The sequence below is a fragment of the Agrilus planipennis genome, unplaced genomic scaffold (assembly GCF_000699045.2).
Source record: "Agrilus planipennis isolate EAB-ADULT unplaced genomic scaffold, Apla_2.0 scaffold16, whole genome shotgun sequence".
Lineage (NCBI taxonomy): Eukaryota > Metazoa > Arthropoda > Insecta > Coleoptera > Buprestidae > Agrilus > Agrilus planipennis.
The window spans coordinates 354,583-369,832 of NW_020438946.1; the positions used below are offsets into that span (position 1 = coordinate 354,583).

The window sequence follows — 15,250 nt, forward strand, 5'->3', positions numbered from 1 at the left end:
TTGATACTCCATTACCACATTAAAAAAATATCAAATTTATTTTACGTAAACATAAGGAATTTTTATAGGACGAAATTTTCACCACGAAAAGCTGCATACGTTTTTTATTTCTTAAAACTCCTATCAACAACCTATACATACAATTTAAAAAGCGTGAAGGGTTAACAATGAATTTCATATATCAGAAAATTAATAGCAAATTCAAATTATAACAATTACGTATATTCCAAATTATTACTGTTCATACCTGAACTATCACAAAATCTGACCTTTGACATCACATTGGAATCTCATCGTGTCCTTTCGACCAATACCAATTCATTTTTCATATTTCCCTTCTTGCTACGCCAAAATCATCAAAACCCGAATTAAACAAGCATCGTTCTTCTAAGAAAAGTTTTAGTTCCGAATCTATCAATTTTAATGAGAAAGTGATACATTTTACAATAAGAACAATGATCGTCATCAACATTTAGAAATTATTGTTATTTTGGTTGATAACATTTAGAAGTGGGACTCAAATTGTATAGCACTGGAAGTGGGGACAAATCTTTTTCTTTAGACGAAAAGTCAGGGGCATACGTTTGGTTCATCAAAGGGTCCACTGACATTACTGGCATTTCTGCTCTTTGTAAGAAATGATTTTTGTCAGATACAGGAACAATATTTATGTGATGATTAATACTATTAGATTGGTTATTTGCAGGAATGTTACTGTTAGATCGGTCATTTATGATATGTGAAGGTAATTTTGTGGAATTTGTACCACTAGCTGCTGGTAGTGGTGGAAGCTCTTTCCTTTCAGCAGGCGTTTTGAAAAGTTTATGAGATTGCCTTTGGTTTACTGAATTACTAGTTAATGTTTCATGTCCCGCGATTGTTGAATGGCTCTTTAAGAGACTAAATGGATCTTTTAAATGCTCTTCTAAATCTTCATTATCTTGTTTTTTTAAAGGTACCTTTTTAATTTCGTTCTTTGATTTATTGTGAGTTATAACACCCTTATCAAATGTTTTTTCCTTATGACTTTTTCGTTTTCGTCTATGAGTCTTGTTTTTGATTTTATTTTCAAAAATTTTTTTTATTGCACTGCTTGTGGTCATTTTTTGATTTTTTTTGTCTGAACTAATATCATTCATATCAGTCGTTGTTTTTAAAGAACTGCCTTTTGATAATATTTCTCCTTTCTCATTTGAATTATTTTTTATTTCATTACTATCAACATCATAGTGATTAACGATAACAGCACCGAATGTCACTCTGACTTTTCTGTTATTTTTTCTATTACTTTCTCGACCAACAGTTTCTTTTGGAGCAGTTTTGGAATTGGAAACCTCCAAGTGTTGTGCCTGTTTATACTTCTGTTCCATTTCTTTGTGGTTCACCTTTTCAATTTTTTTATGTAATATACTACATGAAGATTTCTTCTCTTCTCTTACTTTATCCCCGGTAGTAGAATAAGAACAGTGATTTGTATCAAAACTGTCCAAATTTGTAACTGACTCTGAATAAGCACCATTCCACGGTGTCTTTTCAATCTTTGCCCTTTTACAATATTCATACTGATTCTTGTCCTTGTTTGCTGCAAAAGTAGCAATTGGTGATGGTTTAGCATCTCGTTTCCTATAATAGGTGTCAGAAGTCCCAATTTTTAATTTATCTGAAGTATCTAAAGTAGATTTATGTATGTGAATGGCGTTTCTAATGTTTCTGAATTGCGACTTACGATTAAGGTTTAAAATATTAAAAGAATTACGATTATCAGAATTCGGCCCAATCGATCGGAAAGTTCGATTTTCGGGTTTTTCTTCGGAAGTCGTTCCACCAGCTGCATATGAGGTAACGTCATTTGAAACGGTATTTCGGCACTGATAACTGCCAGCAACACTTGCAGTATGTTCGGGCTTTTTATTCGAAACCGATTTCCTGGCATTTCCTAAAAACATCAGCCTCGTAAACTTCATGAAATTTGTTCTTCAATTTTTGCTATAGTAATTTAATATATATAATCTGAAATCATTTAACCCTTCTTGCCTTCATAGAAATTCCAAACCTTTAAAAATTCCCTACAGAAAGTCTTTCATAATCTTACAAATTAATATTTAAACTGTGATTCAGCTTTTTTTAAAGACACTACATCACTTCTTAATTTATTATATAATAGATATAAACATTCTGAGCAATTGCTCCCCATGCCCATTAATGTAATCAAAAATAACAAATATGACTTTACATATTACAAGTAATTGCTTTAGAAACAAAAGTGTTATACAACGAGCTACAACTTCACTCATTTATTAAGCAACTTATTAATGATAACCAATTAAAATAAACTACAAATTTTATCAGACATTTCTAAATAAAAAGGACAAAAAGTTACCTCGTTTTTTTCTCGGTGGAGTACTTTTTTCTAAAATAACGCCTATGAAAAAAAGAAAAATATTAAAATAATTTTCATTAAAACCATATACAAAACACTCACCGTTGCCTCTACGTTTGTCCGTTTGTTGTACGTGTTCTTGATGTTTTCCTTTAAAGAAATAAATACTGCTTTAGGATTTTTGTACCAAACAAAAAGTAAATCAAAAGTTAAAGAGAAAATAATTGAAACAAATAAATAAATTACTAGTTTAATAATGTCAATCTAGGTAATGGAAATTAAAAAAATTAACTAAATTTTAACTGAACGGGCAAGAAAACTTCACTTTCTTCTTTCTTCTTAGGTTCTGCGTTGTCCATCTTCTGTCTTGATTTTAGTTTTTATGTTACACAGACTTCTCAAAAAAATAGGTTTTTTCACTGTTGGCATCTTGATGATGGAGGATGATTAAGTTTAATTAGATCTAAATACATTCAGTGAAATAAAAGGTAACTGATAATAATCAACAATGTCTAACTTTTAATCACAATCAAACTTACATTGTATGACAAGAAAATTCAGTTCATCCGAATACAATACTGATTAAAAAAGTTCAGTTTGAGCAAGAAACAATTAAGAAACGTTTCACAAAATAAATGCTTATTACAGTCAAATATGATGCAATAAACAAATTTACGATTTGACAAAGGGGAGCGATGATTTCATTTTCGTCTGGTGACAATGTTCTTTCTTGACTGCTGTTATACTTTCTGGCATTTTAAAATTTGATACTCCATTACCACTAACATCAGGTACAATAAAGGACGATACAGGGTGATAATAAGGAGGATAAGAAACATTTATAAATGGTACAGGAACATTATTCATATGATAGTTAATGGTGGGATTGTTGTATGTATGATTGTTTATGTTAAATTGATCAGCAATTATGGGTGTAGGTTCTGCAGAATTTAGGCCATATACTACAGGAAGTGGTGGTAGTTCTTTCCTTTCAGCAGGCGTTTTAAATAGTTTTTGGCCTTGCGTTTGGTTCATACAACTACCACTCAATGTTTCAAGCTCAGCAATAGAAATCATAGGAGTTGCTGGATAGGATATTTCATCGTTCACAGGGTTTAGAGGAGTTGACTTTTGCGGTAAATTGTCATTATAAGCAGATGTACGTCGTTTTTTCAAAGGTAAAGTTTTAATTCCAAACTCATCAGTTTCTGAATTGAAATGTTTGGCAATAAAATTATCGATATTACTACTTGAAAGCATACTAGTTTTTACTGATAAATCAATACTACTATCGTGATTGTCGTAAAAATTTGAGTGATCTGATAATAAAGTCATGTTATTTTTTAAATTAATCTCTTCGTCAGCATTTTCTAAACTTTTTTCATTGATGCAACGTAATACCATTTCTTTTTGCTCTTGAAAACACTTCGGAGAACTTGAAAATTCTGACTCCGGAAGGACTACTGAATTGGACGAAGTTATTAAAGGACTTTCTTTACGGATGGACAAAGGCAATCGATTATCGACAGGTAAATTTTGTTTTTTGATCTTATCTTTGTTTTTATGACTTGTTACATATTTGTTGTTTGTTTTATTAGTAGTTTTGCTTGAAAGGAAATTAATATTTAAAAGATCTTTTATAAGATGTGATGTATTTTTTTTATTCGAAAAATGATGCACACGATTGTGGCTTGAACTGGAGGGCGAAAAACGAGCCTTGTAGTGACCATCATTTTTATCTTTTGCTGTCAGTGATCTATCAGTTATTGGAAGTCCAGAAATTGAATTGGGCGAATCCAGATTTTGGTTTTTAACGTCAGATTTGCTACTAAGTTTTGACGGGTTTTTAGCAGGATTAACAGGCAAAGATGTGTTGAAACGTGATCTCATTGTACATGTTTCGCCGGCATTTGTCAATGCAGGTTGAAAAGAAGGTATTTCGATTTTAGAAAATGACTGATGACTAGCGCAATGATCAGAAGGTTTAGATACATCAACAACTTTTGTTAGAGGGGCAACAGTGGAAAACTGAACGGTTTCATTTGATTTTATATGAGGAATAACTTTTCCATATGAAGAGTTTTCTAAATAAAAATTATTAGATTTTTGTGTGGATGACACAGAATTTTGAAGTTTAGAAGGATTAGGTGTAGTACAAGAATCATTGAAAGAGGTATAAACACCGTCTCCTTGAAGTAACGTTGCATTGACTTTAGGAACATCGGGGAACGTTTCCGGAAGAATAGTAGAATGAGAGGAATCTGTTGTAGAATTTTCGACAACACATTGAGATAGATGTTGCTTGATATCTGATGAAGTACAGACTGAAGCGTTTAAATTTTGATTTTGGGCAAGAAACAATGAGTTATACAGATCACTATCTTGTAGGTATATGTCGTCAAGCTGGGGAATCAAACTTGACACCATGTCTTCTTCGGAAATGTTTAAGTCAGGATTTTGATCATTTATTTCAGATATGATAGAATTGTTTTTATTATCAGATAACTGGGAAGCGCAAGCATCAGGAACGTACGGATCAGAAGGAAAAAATTCGGAATTTTTCAAAGTGTCACATATTTCTGAAATGTCTGATTGATAAAAACATGACTGTAACATTGAGTTGTTGGAATATGCATCTTGAGGATTGTAAGCAATGGGAAAGTTTACGTCGTAATTGGTATAATTATTATTATAACTATTATTCGAAGTTAAATTAGTACTATCTTTTGTCAGACTAGTATTGTCCCTACCTGAATTATAGTTTTTAGCACCGGAATAGCCCGGTGATGATGTCAGACTGGATGATTCGCCGCCGTTATACACTATAACTTCCGACGAGTTGGTCGTTTTGTCGTAAAAGACCCGTTCTTGAATGCAACTTCTTTTCATACCGCGATCTTTGTGATGAATCTTCAAATACTTCTCGAGTTTTCCCCATCGGTCTTTGTCGATCTTTTCCATACGTTGACTGTTCCACTTTTTCAACAATTCCGTCTTGTTGAAGAACGGCAAGGAAACCTCTGGTAACATTTCAAATAATTGGGGATCGTACACTTTTTGTCTTTTACCGTAGTATCTGATAACACAACTGTAAGCTATTTGTTGTTTCTTATAAGAAGATAAGTTCTTCAATCCTATGAAATGCTCTTCGTCCAGTTTTTGTTTTGATTCTTCCGAGAAGTGCTCCTTGTTATATTTTATATACTTTGATTTACCAAATACGACTTCGATGGCCTTTTGTTTCTCGGTCTCTGACGATTTTTTTGAAATTTTATGAGATTTTACAGCAGAACTCTCCGTTTTCTCTTTCTCGTTCTTTTTTAATTTATATTCTGGTTCAGACTTGTAAGGATCGAAGGAAACTTCAGGAATAGCTGGGCTAACCGTTGCTTTCTTTTTATTTGGAATAGCCGATTCACTAACACTTTTACGTTTTAATATACTTTTCGCAGTATTTTGCATGCTTTGCATCTCCTCGTTAGCTTTCTGGGTAATTTTTTGTTCTCTAGCTTTTCGCAAAACCGATTCGGGTATCTTAGACTTATCTAAGTGAATTAATAGAGAATTTTGTTTACGATCTTTACTGATTTTCTTTTCTTTATTAGTGTTTACGGTGTTTTCTTTTTCTTGAATGTATTTTTTAAAATCGCTTGTCTCTATGGTCTCATATTCTGGCGAGTTTTCCGTAGGACTGACAGAATAACTTCTACAAATATCTTCTGACTTATTTCTTTTTGAAGAATCCTTTTTCTCTACAGTACCTTGAAAGCTGTACATTCCTTCACCGTCGCCTGGAAAATTAGCACCGGAATTGCTATTTAATTTTGTAACCGGTCCCGAGAATGCACTTTCCCACAAATCATTGTGCTCATGAACCAGATTATCATTAACAGATTTTTCAAATTTGTCGAAATCTGTCAATTTAATGGATTCAGTTGAAGTGAACATAATTTTGCTGGCAGACTTTGACTTTTGAGAATCTGCTGCTCGGTATACTTCCTTCACAGTTGGATGAGTTATTACATTTTCTTCTGTACTTTTATGTTTTTCTTCAATGCTGATATCTTCGGAAATTGTTCCAGAAGGTGTAGTTGAGGTAACATCATTAAAACTTGTATTATGGTATTCCTTAGTGACTTGAGGGTTAATGTTTGGAGTACTATTAGAACTACTTGGATGATCGAGGTTGGTAAAATTATATGCATTTTCTGTCGTCTCTTTTTCTAAATTCCCCGAATTATTTTCTGATGAAGCGTTTGAAGAATTCAGATGACTTACTTCTTCGATTGTGAGGAGGCCGTTTTCACAAGAATAATACACATCGTCTATTATAACGGTCTGAATATTGTCCTCGTTTTCAACAAAGCATTCTTGGCCGTTTTCATCTAAGTACACGCCGTTTGCTACAAAATTCCGAAAATTCTTATCGGTTAAAACTTCTTCTGAAGCAATCTGAAATTGGTCACTTTTCAAATCTGCATTATCAACACATTGGATTTCATTATTAACTACATAATGCTGACCGTCAATGATCACGTATTGAGGAAAATTTGTTAACTCTGCATTTGTTCTACCGACGGTGGAAAAACTGGTTTCAGCAACTCCGTCTGATATTTCTTCAACATTCGGTGGTGCATTAGTCGCTTGTTTGTTATTATCTATTACAGATGTCTCTATACTGTCAACTATACGTTGACCATTATTAGGTAAAGGTCTACTTTTAAATACGATCAATTCTTCAGAAATGCTTGGCGCAATATTTTCAATTTTGTCACTTGTACTAACATCGTCTTGCTCTATAATGCTGTTTCTCTCGTCTAAAACATTAACAGAATGATTTTCTGTAGCTGAACTTTCCACATTAACAATATTTTCAACAACTTCTTTTACTTTCTGTTCAACAGATTCATTGGCTAACTCTGATGTTTCTTCACTAACACTGTCCACGATGTTTTCTATAGGATTTTTTTTATTAATAACATTTGAATTAACTTCCTCTCTTAAAATATATTCTGAACTATCATCTTTTGTCTCTTGACTGTCAACTACAGTTTCATCAGTGTTAAGTAGACCTTTACTTTTAAATACGATCAATTCTTCAGAAATGTTTGGGGTAATATTCTCAATTTTGTCACTTGTACTAACATCGTCTTGCTCTGTGATGCTGTTTCTCTCGTGTAAAACGTTAATAGAATGATTTTCTTCATCTATAGCAGAATTTTCCTCATTCCCAATGTTTTCATGAACTATTTTTGTTCTTTGTTCGACAAATTCATTGACTAACCTAGATTTTTCTTTACTAACACTGTCTACAATGTTTTCTGTAGGATTTTCTTTATTAATAATTTTTGAATTAACTCCTTCTGGCTTTAAAGCATATTTTGAACTATCATCTTTCACCTCTAAACTGTCGACTATGTTATGATCATTATTAGGTAAAGGTTTTCTTTTAAATATGATCGATTCTTCAGAAACGTCTAGTGCGATATTTTCAATTTCGTCATTTGCACTAACATCGTTTTTCTCTGTCGTACTATTTCTCTCGTTTAAAACATTAACAGAGTGATTTTTTTCATTTGTAGCACAATTTTCCTCATTAACAATGTTTTCACCAACCTCTTCTGTTTTTTGTCCAACAGATTCATTATCTAACCCTGATTCTTCTCGTACAATGTTTTCTGTAGGATTTGCTTTATTAATAACATTTGAATTAACTTCTTCTCTTTCTTTTAAAACACACTTTGAACTATCATCTTTAATTACAGGACTCTCGCCAGAATATTTTGCTTTGACGTTTTCATTTTCACTTGCATCTTCAGTTGTAAAAGGTTCATCATCCTCTATAACAATTTCTTCAGAATCACTGTTAACGACGGAACGTGGACTATCTGTTGCAGAGATTTCGACATAAACATTGTTACATGTTGGTGAACTACTTCCTTCTGCTGGTTGATCAGATGGTGGTGTTATCAAACCGTAGGAGTAAGTATGCCCATTGGTCATTGACTCCAATCCTTCTATTCTTATTTCTGTCGAAACTTCGACAATTTTGTTTCTCTCAATTTCTCTGTTATCACCACTATTTTGATTACTAGATATGAGAAGGGAAGATGAAGACGTCAGTTTATTTTTCGCGCAGCAACTACAATGATGACAGTTGTCGTCTTCAACATTGTTTTTACCATGAATCGTGGTGGAGTCGGACAAATTTGATGTAAGATTATTGGAATCACCTTGTATGCTTTTATCAGGTGTAGAAACTCTATTGAGATCAATTTCTTTAATACTAGACAAAGATTTCTCGATTTCGATTTCGTCATTGGTATTAGTTAGTTCAGGATCTTTTACTACAACTAAATTTCTTAAAACTTCACGAATATCACTGTTGCCTTTTTGAATTTGCGCCCTGTTAAGAGAAATACTAGTATCTTCTTTAGCTGACTGTCTACTCAGTTCCATACTTGAAACACTTTCACTATCTAAAATTTGAATATCATCATCATGGTCGTCACTCTGTGCACTACAAGAGTTTGTTTCTGAAATAGAACTAGCATTTCCGATAGGTTCAGGAAACGTCTTGGACCACAACTGTGGAATTGACGGAGTAGTTTTAATCGATTTGGTTTTGGTATGATTCTTCTTTTTAGTTGGGTTCTGTAATAAAAAGATAATTTAATTGTAAAGAAACACAAAGAATCAAATAAGGGGCTGTCCATAAAATACTTACACATTTTGGGGGGAAGGGGGTATAGGTAGCGGGACAAAGTCTGACAAGAACGAGGAAGGAGTTACTTAAAACGTGACGTCGCTCTTTCGGTTTTAAAATAAAAAATACCAAACATGTAAAAACAAAAAAATATCTATTATATAGTGTATTTATCTTTTAATAACTTTCAATAATATTTTCTATTGAACTAAGCACCATCGACTCAAATGTTTGATAAAAAATAACATATAAAATACAATTAAGCGTGATGAAATACCAATAGGCCAAACTTAAGATCAAATAATATTATTGTATTAATTCGAAACTTCTAAATAGTTAAGTCGACCTATTCATAAAAAGATATGTATATCATAATAGTATGATTAAACTGATCTTGACCACGTACAGTAGCGGATGCGTACTGTCCTACTACGCAGCGAACCATTAAGCACAACTTAGTGATGCTTTTACGACTTACACCGTACATTAAACAAGTTATGCAGTTTCTACTCCTATCTCTAATCTTCTTGGCTATATATTAAATGTATACGATTAAAGTGGTGCAATATTATTAGGAAGTCAAGGGATCTTAAATGAGTTGGAAAAGGCGAGACGTATTTTATGGATTACCCTTAATTTTTTAGAGAGAATCTTCTTTAGCGGCGATAAGTCATTTTTCCATTCCTCGACAGAACCGGGGTTAGCACATAAATTAGTGAAAAGGAATATGTAGGTGTACGTTCCTTTTTTTGCCAATTACTGAAACTTGTCTCATCTTACATATGAAACACAAGTTTCAGTAATCGTTAGAACCTTAACAAAGAATAAAAAATAATTATAAACTCACTGATAAATAGACCATCTCACAGTCACTGTCAGAATCACTTATGACGCAGATCAAGTTGCTTTCTCTCTGTCTACATTCCGAGACGTCGTCATCATCTATCACTATACAATCTCCTTCTTCGTCGAGGTCCTCATTCATCCCATGATTATTTATATCAATTGACGGTACACCCTGTATTTTAGCGTTTTCATAATCTTTGACGATGTCATAGAAAAGTTTTGAACACTCGTCAGAACCCTAAAATAAAATGAAGAATCTTAGAGACAAAACGATTAGAGTTCAACTCAAATACAAAAAGTGTATAAATAGTATCAAATAGCTTCTTAGGTTTCGAGAAATATGACGCGGATCCAAAATTCTGATTCTTTGAAACGATAGCGTTTTAATACTGATTTTCTAAGGAATTAAAGATCTCGTTACTTACACGACTCATATATTCTAAATCATCATCTAAATCACAGAAACTTAAGTCGTTCAAGCTAACTGGCTCATCTGCAGTACATTTCTTTTTCTGTTTTTCAATATAATCAAAGTATGATTTAATGGCATCACTTTTCCCTTTAATTAAATGCGTAACTATATCTGTAACGGAATCCATAGACGAAGGCATAAGAATGGAACTTATCACTGCATCTGCTTTTACACTTTTAGGCGTTTGACGACAACGATAATACAACGTCCTTTCCATATCTTTGTGATTTGCTACCGCCGTAATCTCCTTCCACCGTTCAAACAGAAGGAAATTGCGACAAAATGATTCTGAACTGTAATCATGCAGGGGATACTGAATCAAAAAGTGCCTAAAAGTTATTATATTAATAATAAGTACACTAAAAACAAAAGGATAGTATTTACGAGTAGACTGTGTTCATAATATCTTTCCATGATGGAGGCTCCACATCATGTTTTGTAGCTTTTAGAAGAACATGGAGAATGTGTTTCAGATTATACAAAAGTGATGAGGACAGAACACAGCACATCTTTTGTGCAATCCCTTTTATAGTTGTAACATATTCAGATTTGTTGCAACCTCTCTTTTTTATTTGCCTAACAATGTCCATTTGGACGTTGCTAAACACCGTCAAAACTTCTTCCATTACATCAAAATATTTTTGTTGGAACGAATTTTCATGTCCTTCATGATAAAATGACGTGAACATCTGAATATGGTTTGTAATTTTATCTAACAAATTTTGTTTGTCTTGAATAAAAACAGCATGTCGTTTGAGCAACCTGGAGAATAATAATAAAATAAAAATAATTCAACCCAAACAAAAAATACTCCAAACAGTTAATAAAAATATGAAACATAAAACTCTCAGCTTCTTCGTATTAAGTGATGTAGACTCTGCATCAGCTTGTACAAAGTATAAAGAGACACAACGATTTACTTTAACAGTTTGATTAAGATTCACAAATGTAACAGGTCAGAAAACAAATTTATAACAAAATAAAAAGACACCTTAGAAACAAAAAACAAAACTGGTTACCATGCCAAGATATATGCTTAAAATGAAATAATAATTTTCCTTCATTTAATTTATACTTGAAAATACTTTTAGAAAAGACTTTTAAATGGTAACAATAAATTTGCAAGAACATTCAAGAAAGTTACTTTTATAATTCTTCTAGAATTGTGTTTGTTCTCTTTACAAGAAATATCACAAAAAGTTAACATATTTACTCAATACCACCTTAATGATTAAATCATCTTTTTAACAATAATTTGATTTCTAATACATAATTCAATTCTTACTTTATTCATGTATTTATTTAAATCACTTAAAGGAGCTTAAAAGCTGATTTACAAAAAAAATATAAAGTAGGTTACATATGAACAGGACGCACGCAGCATATGAAGAATGAAAAAAAGATGTATCAAATATTAGTTGCTTTACACATAAGTTATAATGTAATAAATATGATGACCCATACAAGAAAATTACACAGAAATAGTTAATTAAGGATTACTGTATCATAATAGTTTGGTGTTAAATAAATATTTGTACTTTGCAATTTAATCATTTTGTCAAGTATAGATACAATTACACTTACCTTAAATATTCTTCAACAACTGCATTGAAAATTTTTTCATTTTGGTACACAACTAGTTTTGCTATCTTTTTACGGATTTCTTTATCCCACGAATCTGTCTTGTCTTCACCACCACTATCATCTGAACACTCTATAACAAAAACAATAACTTGACACCAGCTCATCTTTTTATAAATCTGCTTATCATACCTTCATCTATTATAATTTCTTCACATTCATTTTTTATCATTGGTACAGGTAAGGGTGGAAAGAATAAACTATCCATCGTGAAGTGCTTTTTGTATACTACACAGAGTTAGTTAATAAGGAATGTGAAGCTTAAGTTCATAAACAGCCTAACGTAAATTTCTTTAAACAAAAATTTAAACAAAACATCCATAAACAGAATCAATGTGCATTTTGCAATTAATCTAAAATGGACAACGAAATATTAAATCATTTCTAAACCAACCCAAATTTTGTCTTACTGAAATATAATAATGATAAACAAATATGGCGTGATGGCACAGAAAACTAACTGTTTACTAACGCATTTACAAAACTACACTCTACACAAAACTAATCACAATAACAAAGTTTAATTAACATTTTAAATAATGTTATTAGCTATAGGCAGCTAATATATACTCATTTTATTTGTAAAATTTGCAAAGAATAAAAATTCTCCTGTCACATCACTACCACTAACAAAACTGTAAATTTAACCAATGAGGGCGCTATTTGCAATGAAACTTAAAATGGCGGTTCAAGTATGTTAGATCAAGGTAAGATCACAACGCATGCGTCAACCCTTATTTTTAAATAGCTGACTATCCCGGATTTTGCTCGCGCGAAAATTTGATCTTTTTAAATCGGTGTTTAGCAATTTTATGAAAAAATCAAACCAATTACATACAACGTATCTATTGGTTAACACATGGTACAATATATACAATATGTAATAATTTCAGAAACTATTCGTATTTTAAATAAATTTTTATTTTGTTCTAAATTTTCGTCCTTTTTTACATTTTTCTAGAGCAATAGGATAGGTGTAACAAAACATCCTCTTGGAAGTAGCTTTTTAATAAAAAAAAAACAAACCGAAAAGTTTAAAGAAATCACAAAGTGAAATGATTTACTTTTAAGAAATTAATAAAATAATAGCACAATGGTAACTTTTTAGAAATATTTTATTTCTTAGAGTATATAAATTTACATTATGTCTACAAATTGTGTCACTTATAATTATTTAATTAAATATATTTAGCATTACTATAAAACCAAGTTAACTATTATTTTACAGGAGAGAATTTTTCTAGAAAGATAAATTTTTAATTTCGAAGAATGTGACCTTTTTTGAGTTTATTTTTCTTCTGCAAGTAACTACTGCACGTACCACTGTGGGAAATAAAAGCTGACTCACCACAAACTTTTGTTTTACACACACACATTTTTATGCTAACTTTCTGATGTTTCTCCAAATCCTTCTGATTCAAAAACTTTGCACCACAGAAATGACAACTCAATGACTTCCCTGTTGAGCATTTTTGTTCATCGATATGCTTTACAAGGGCAGTGTAATAAGGGAAGCTTTTCTGACAAGATTTACATCTATATGTTTCTGCAACCGAATGTGAATCAATATGTTTATTTCTTTCAATGGCTTTGGAAAATGTAGCATTACAAATGCTACATTTAAACTCAGTGTTCTCAGGAAATAAATGGACTTCTGCATGATTTTTTTTCTCATACACAGAAGCAAACAACTCACCACAACCATCATACTCACACTTATACTGATTTTTGTAACTATAAAATTTTTTCTGTCCTAAATTTACTTTACTGTTATTTTCTAGTGCCGGTGCTGAATTTTTTGCAATGTTTTTTTCACTTTCTTTATAATCTGTAGACACATAGACATACTGCTGGTCTGTTGCATTATCTGACTGTGGTTTATTTTCAACGTTTGGTTCTATTATTGTTATTTCACTGTCTTGGTTGGTGTTGTTGTAATTTACATGATCATTACTAACATCACTTGTTTGAATTACATACTGTACTTCATTGGCAGAATTTTGTAACTCCTTAGGTAAAACAAGTAATGTAGGAACAGTTTGCACATCTTTTAGCTGTAAATTATCAGTCTGGCTGCTGTCACTGGGAACAATTAAATATACAAGTTTCTGATCATTTTGAGATTGAACAACAGTAGGTTGTTGTACCCCATCTGTAAGGTAGTTCTGAAGAATGGGGTAGTGATTCATAAGAACTGGTTGATGTACACTGTAAACTTGATCTGGTAAACCTTCTTCAATAAGTGGTGGAACTGCTATAGGTTCATTCTCTGGTACTTTAAAACGAACAGAATCACTTTGTATAAAAAATGATTCGTTCGTCCTAATAACAATGTTTTTTATGTTAAAAAATAAACAAGCTAATTAATTATAACGTTATTTACCTTTTTTCCCTATTTTCTGACATTCTTTTAAACGTTTTATTAATGATACTAACTTATTTAAGGACCAATTATTTTCTGAAACAAGAGACGAACTTATAAAATACTAAACATAACATAACAATATTGTTTACGATATAAGGAAAAGTTTTCGATAATTACACTGAAATATTGTGTCAATTCCGTCACGTCCATTACTTGTATCTGTTATTGAATCATTCCAACTTGACAATAGTTTTAAAAACACTAAGTATTTACATAAAATAAATTACCTTTTCAGAAAAGAAAATATTTTTCGTGTAAATACCTGACCTGCACACAAAATTTGCTTTATTAACATATATATATGTATAGTAATTACTAATAGAAAAGAATGAATGTGGCTCAGGTGCCTCAAAAGTGATAAATACAAAATTGGCATTAAGTAATTTTCTTTAAATTATTAATTGTCATTCATTGGAAATCCTTAAATTTTCTACCCAGTGATCTTATTTTTCACTCGATCTTTATTCATCACTCTTTCCCACCATTTATTAATGCTGGTGGGAATGGGCAGTCCATCCAACCTGTACTAAAGTGCAAAGCTGGGGAGTAGAGTGGAAGGTTTCTTCAACTTCCTTTCAGGAATCGTGGTTCGTAAGAAGGGCTAATTGGTGGTTGGCAATAAACTTTTTTCATTAGATATTGTGCTTCATATTTAAAGATTTTAGTATAAGGGTATCGAGAAAAACGTAAATAAAATAATAACCAATTTATTTTACATAATTGGATCTTTACATACAATTTAAGTCACGATCATCATATAAGTATAAAATAAATAGTAAA

At 31.8% G+C, this 15,250-nt stretch overlaps 2 protein-coding genes across 9 annotated transcripts in view; both read right to left on the reverse strand.

Moving 5' to 3' along the window:
- LOC108744611 overlaps positions 1-12,691 on the reverse strand; it is a 13,808-nt gene extending 1,117 nt beyond the window's left edge. Inside the window, exons 1-10 of one of the 6 annotated variants that reach the window (XR_003231177.1) lie at positions 12,178-12,691; positions 11,989-12,118; positions 10,789-11,166; positions 10,358-10,733; positions 9,934-10,170; positions 5,131-9,034; positions 2,483-2,530; positions 2,381-2,422; positions 1,727-1,936; positions 248-1,669 (exon numbers count right to left, since the gene is read on the reverse strand). Coding sequence is in view for 1 of the 6 variants with exons in the window: in XM_025974745.1 (XP_025830530.1) it covers positions 2,381-2,422; positions 2,483-2,530; positions 5,131-9,034; positions 9,934-10,170; positions 10,358-10,733; positions 10,789-11,166; positions 11,989-12,118; positions 12,178-12,253 (5,191 nt within the window). In the remaining 5 variants the exon portion in view is untranslated. Of the gene's footprint in view, positions 1-247; positions 1,937-2,380; positions 2,423-2,482; positions 9,035-9,933; positions 10,171-10,357; positions 10,734-10,788; positions 11,167-11,988; positions 12,119-12,177 lie in introns of those variants that run through there. The other 5 variants (XR_003231175.1, XR_003231176.1, XM_025974745.1 and 2 more) reach the window with 5 other exon arrangements.
- Positions 12,692-13,168: 477 nt separating this feature from the next.
- LOC108744628 (zinc finger protein 181) lies at positions 13,169-14,785 on the reverse strand. 3 transcript variants are annotated; one of them, XM_018480492.1, is made up of 3 exons: positions 14,698-14,785; positions 14,429-14,503; positions 13,169-14,367 (listed from the first exon to the last, which is right to left on the reverse strand). In XM_018480492.1, exons 2-3 carry the CDS (start codon positions 14,449-14,451, stop codon positions 13,302-13,304), a joined length of 1,089 nt encoding a protein of 362 aa, XP_018335994.1. In that variant the 5' UTR covers positions 14,452-14,503; positions 14,698-14,785; the 3' UTR covers positions 13,169-13,301. The 3 variants fall into 3 exon arrangements, with proteins under 3 accessions (XP_018335994.1, XP_018335992.1, XP_018335995.1); XM_018480490.1 differs by having other exon boundaries at positions 14,588-14,778; XM_018480493.1 differs by lacking the exon at positions 14,698-14,785 and having other exon boundaries at positions 13,169-14,369; positions 14,430-14,495.
- Positions 14,786-15,250: the final 465 nt, after the last annotated feature.

What these genes read in the sequence shown, in the direction of transcription:
- LOC108744628 (XM_018480492.1), bottom strand. Translation starts at nt 14,451, where the DNA reads ATGTCAGAAAATAGGGAAAAAAG. An exon ending in TCAGAAAATAGGGAAAAAAG is followed by an intron (nt 14,368 to 14,428) that starts GTAAATAACGTT and finishes CATTGTTATTAG; the next exon opens with GACGAACGAATCATTTTTTA.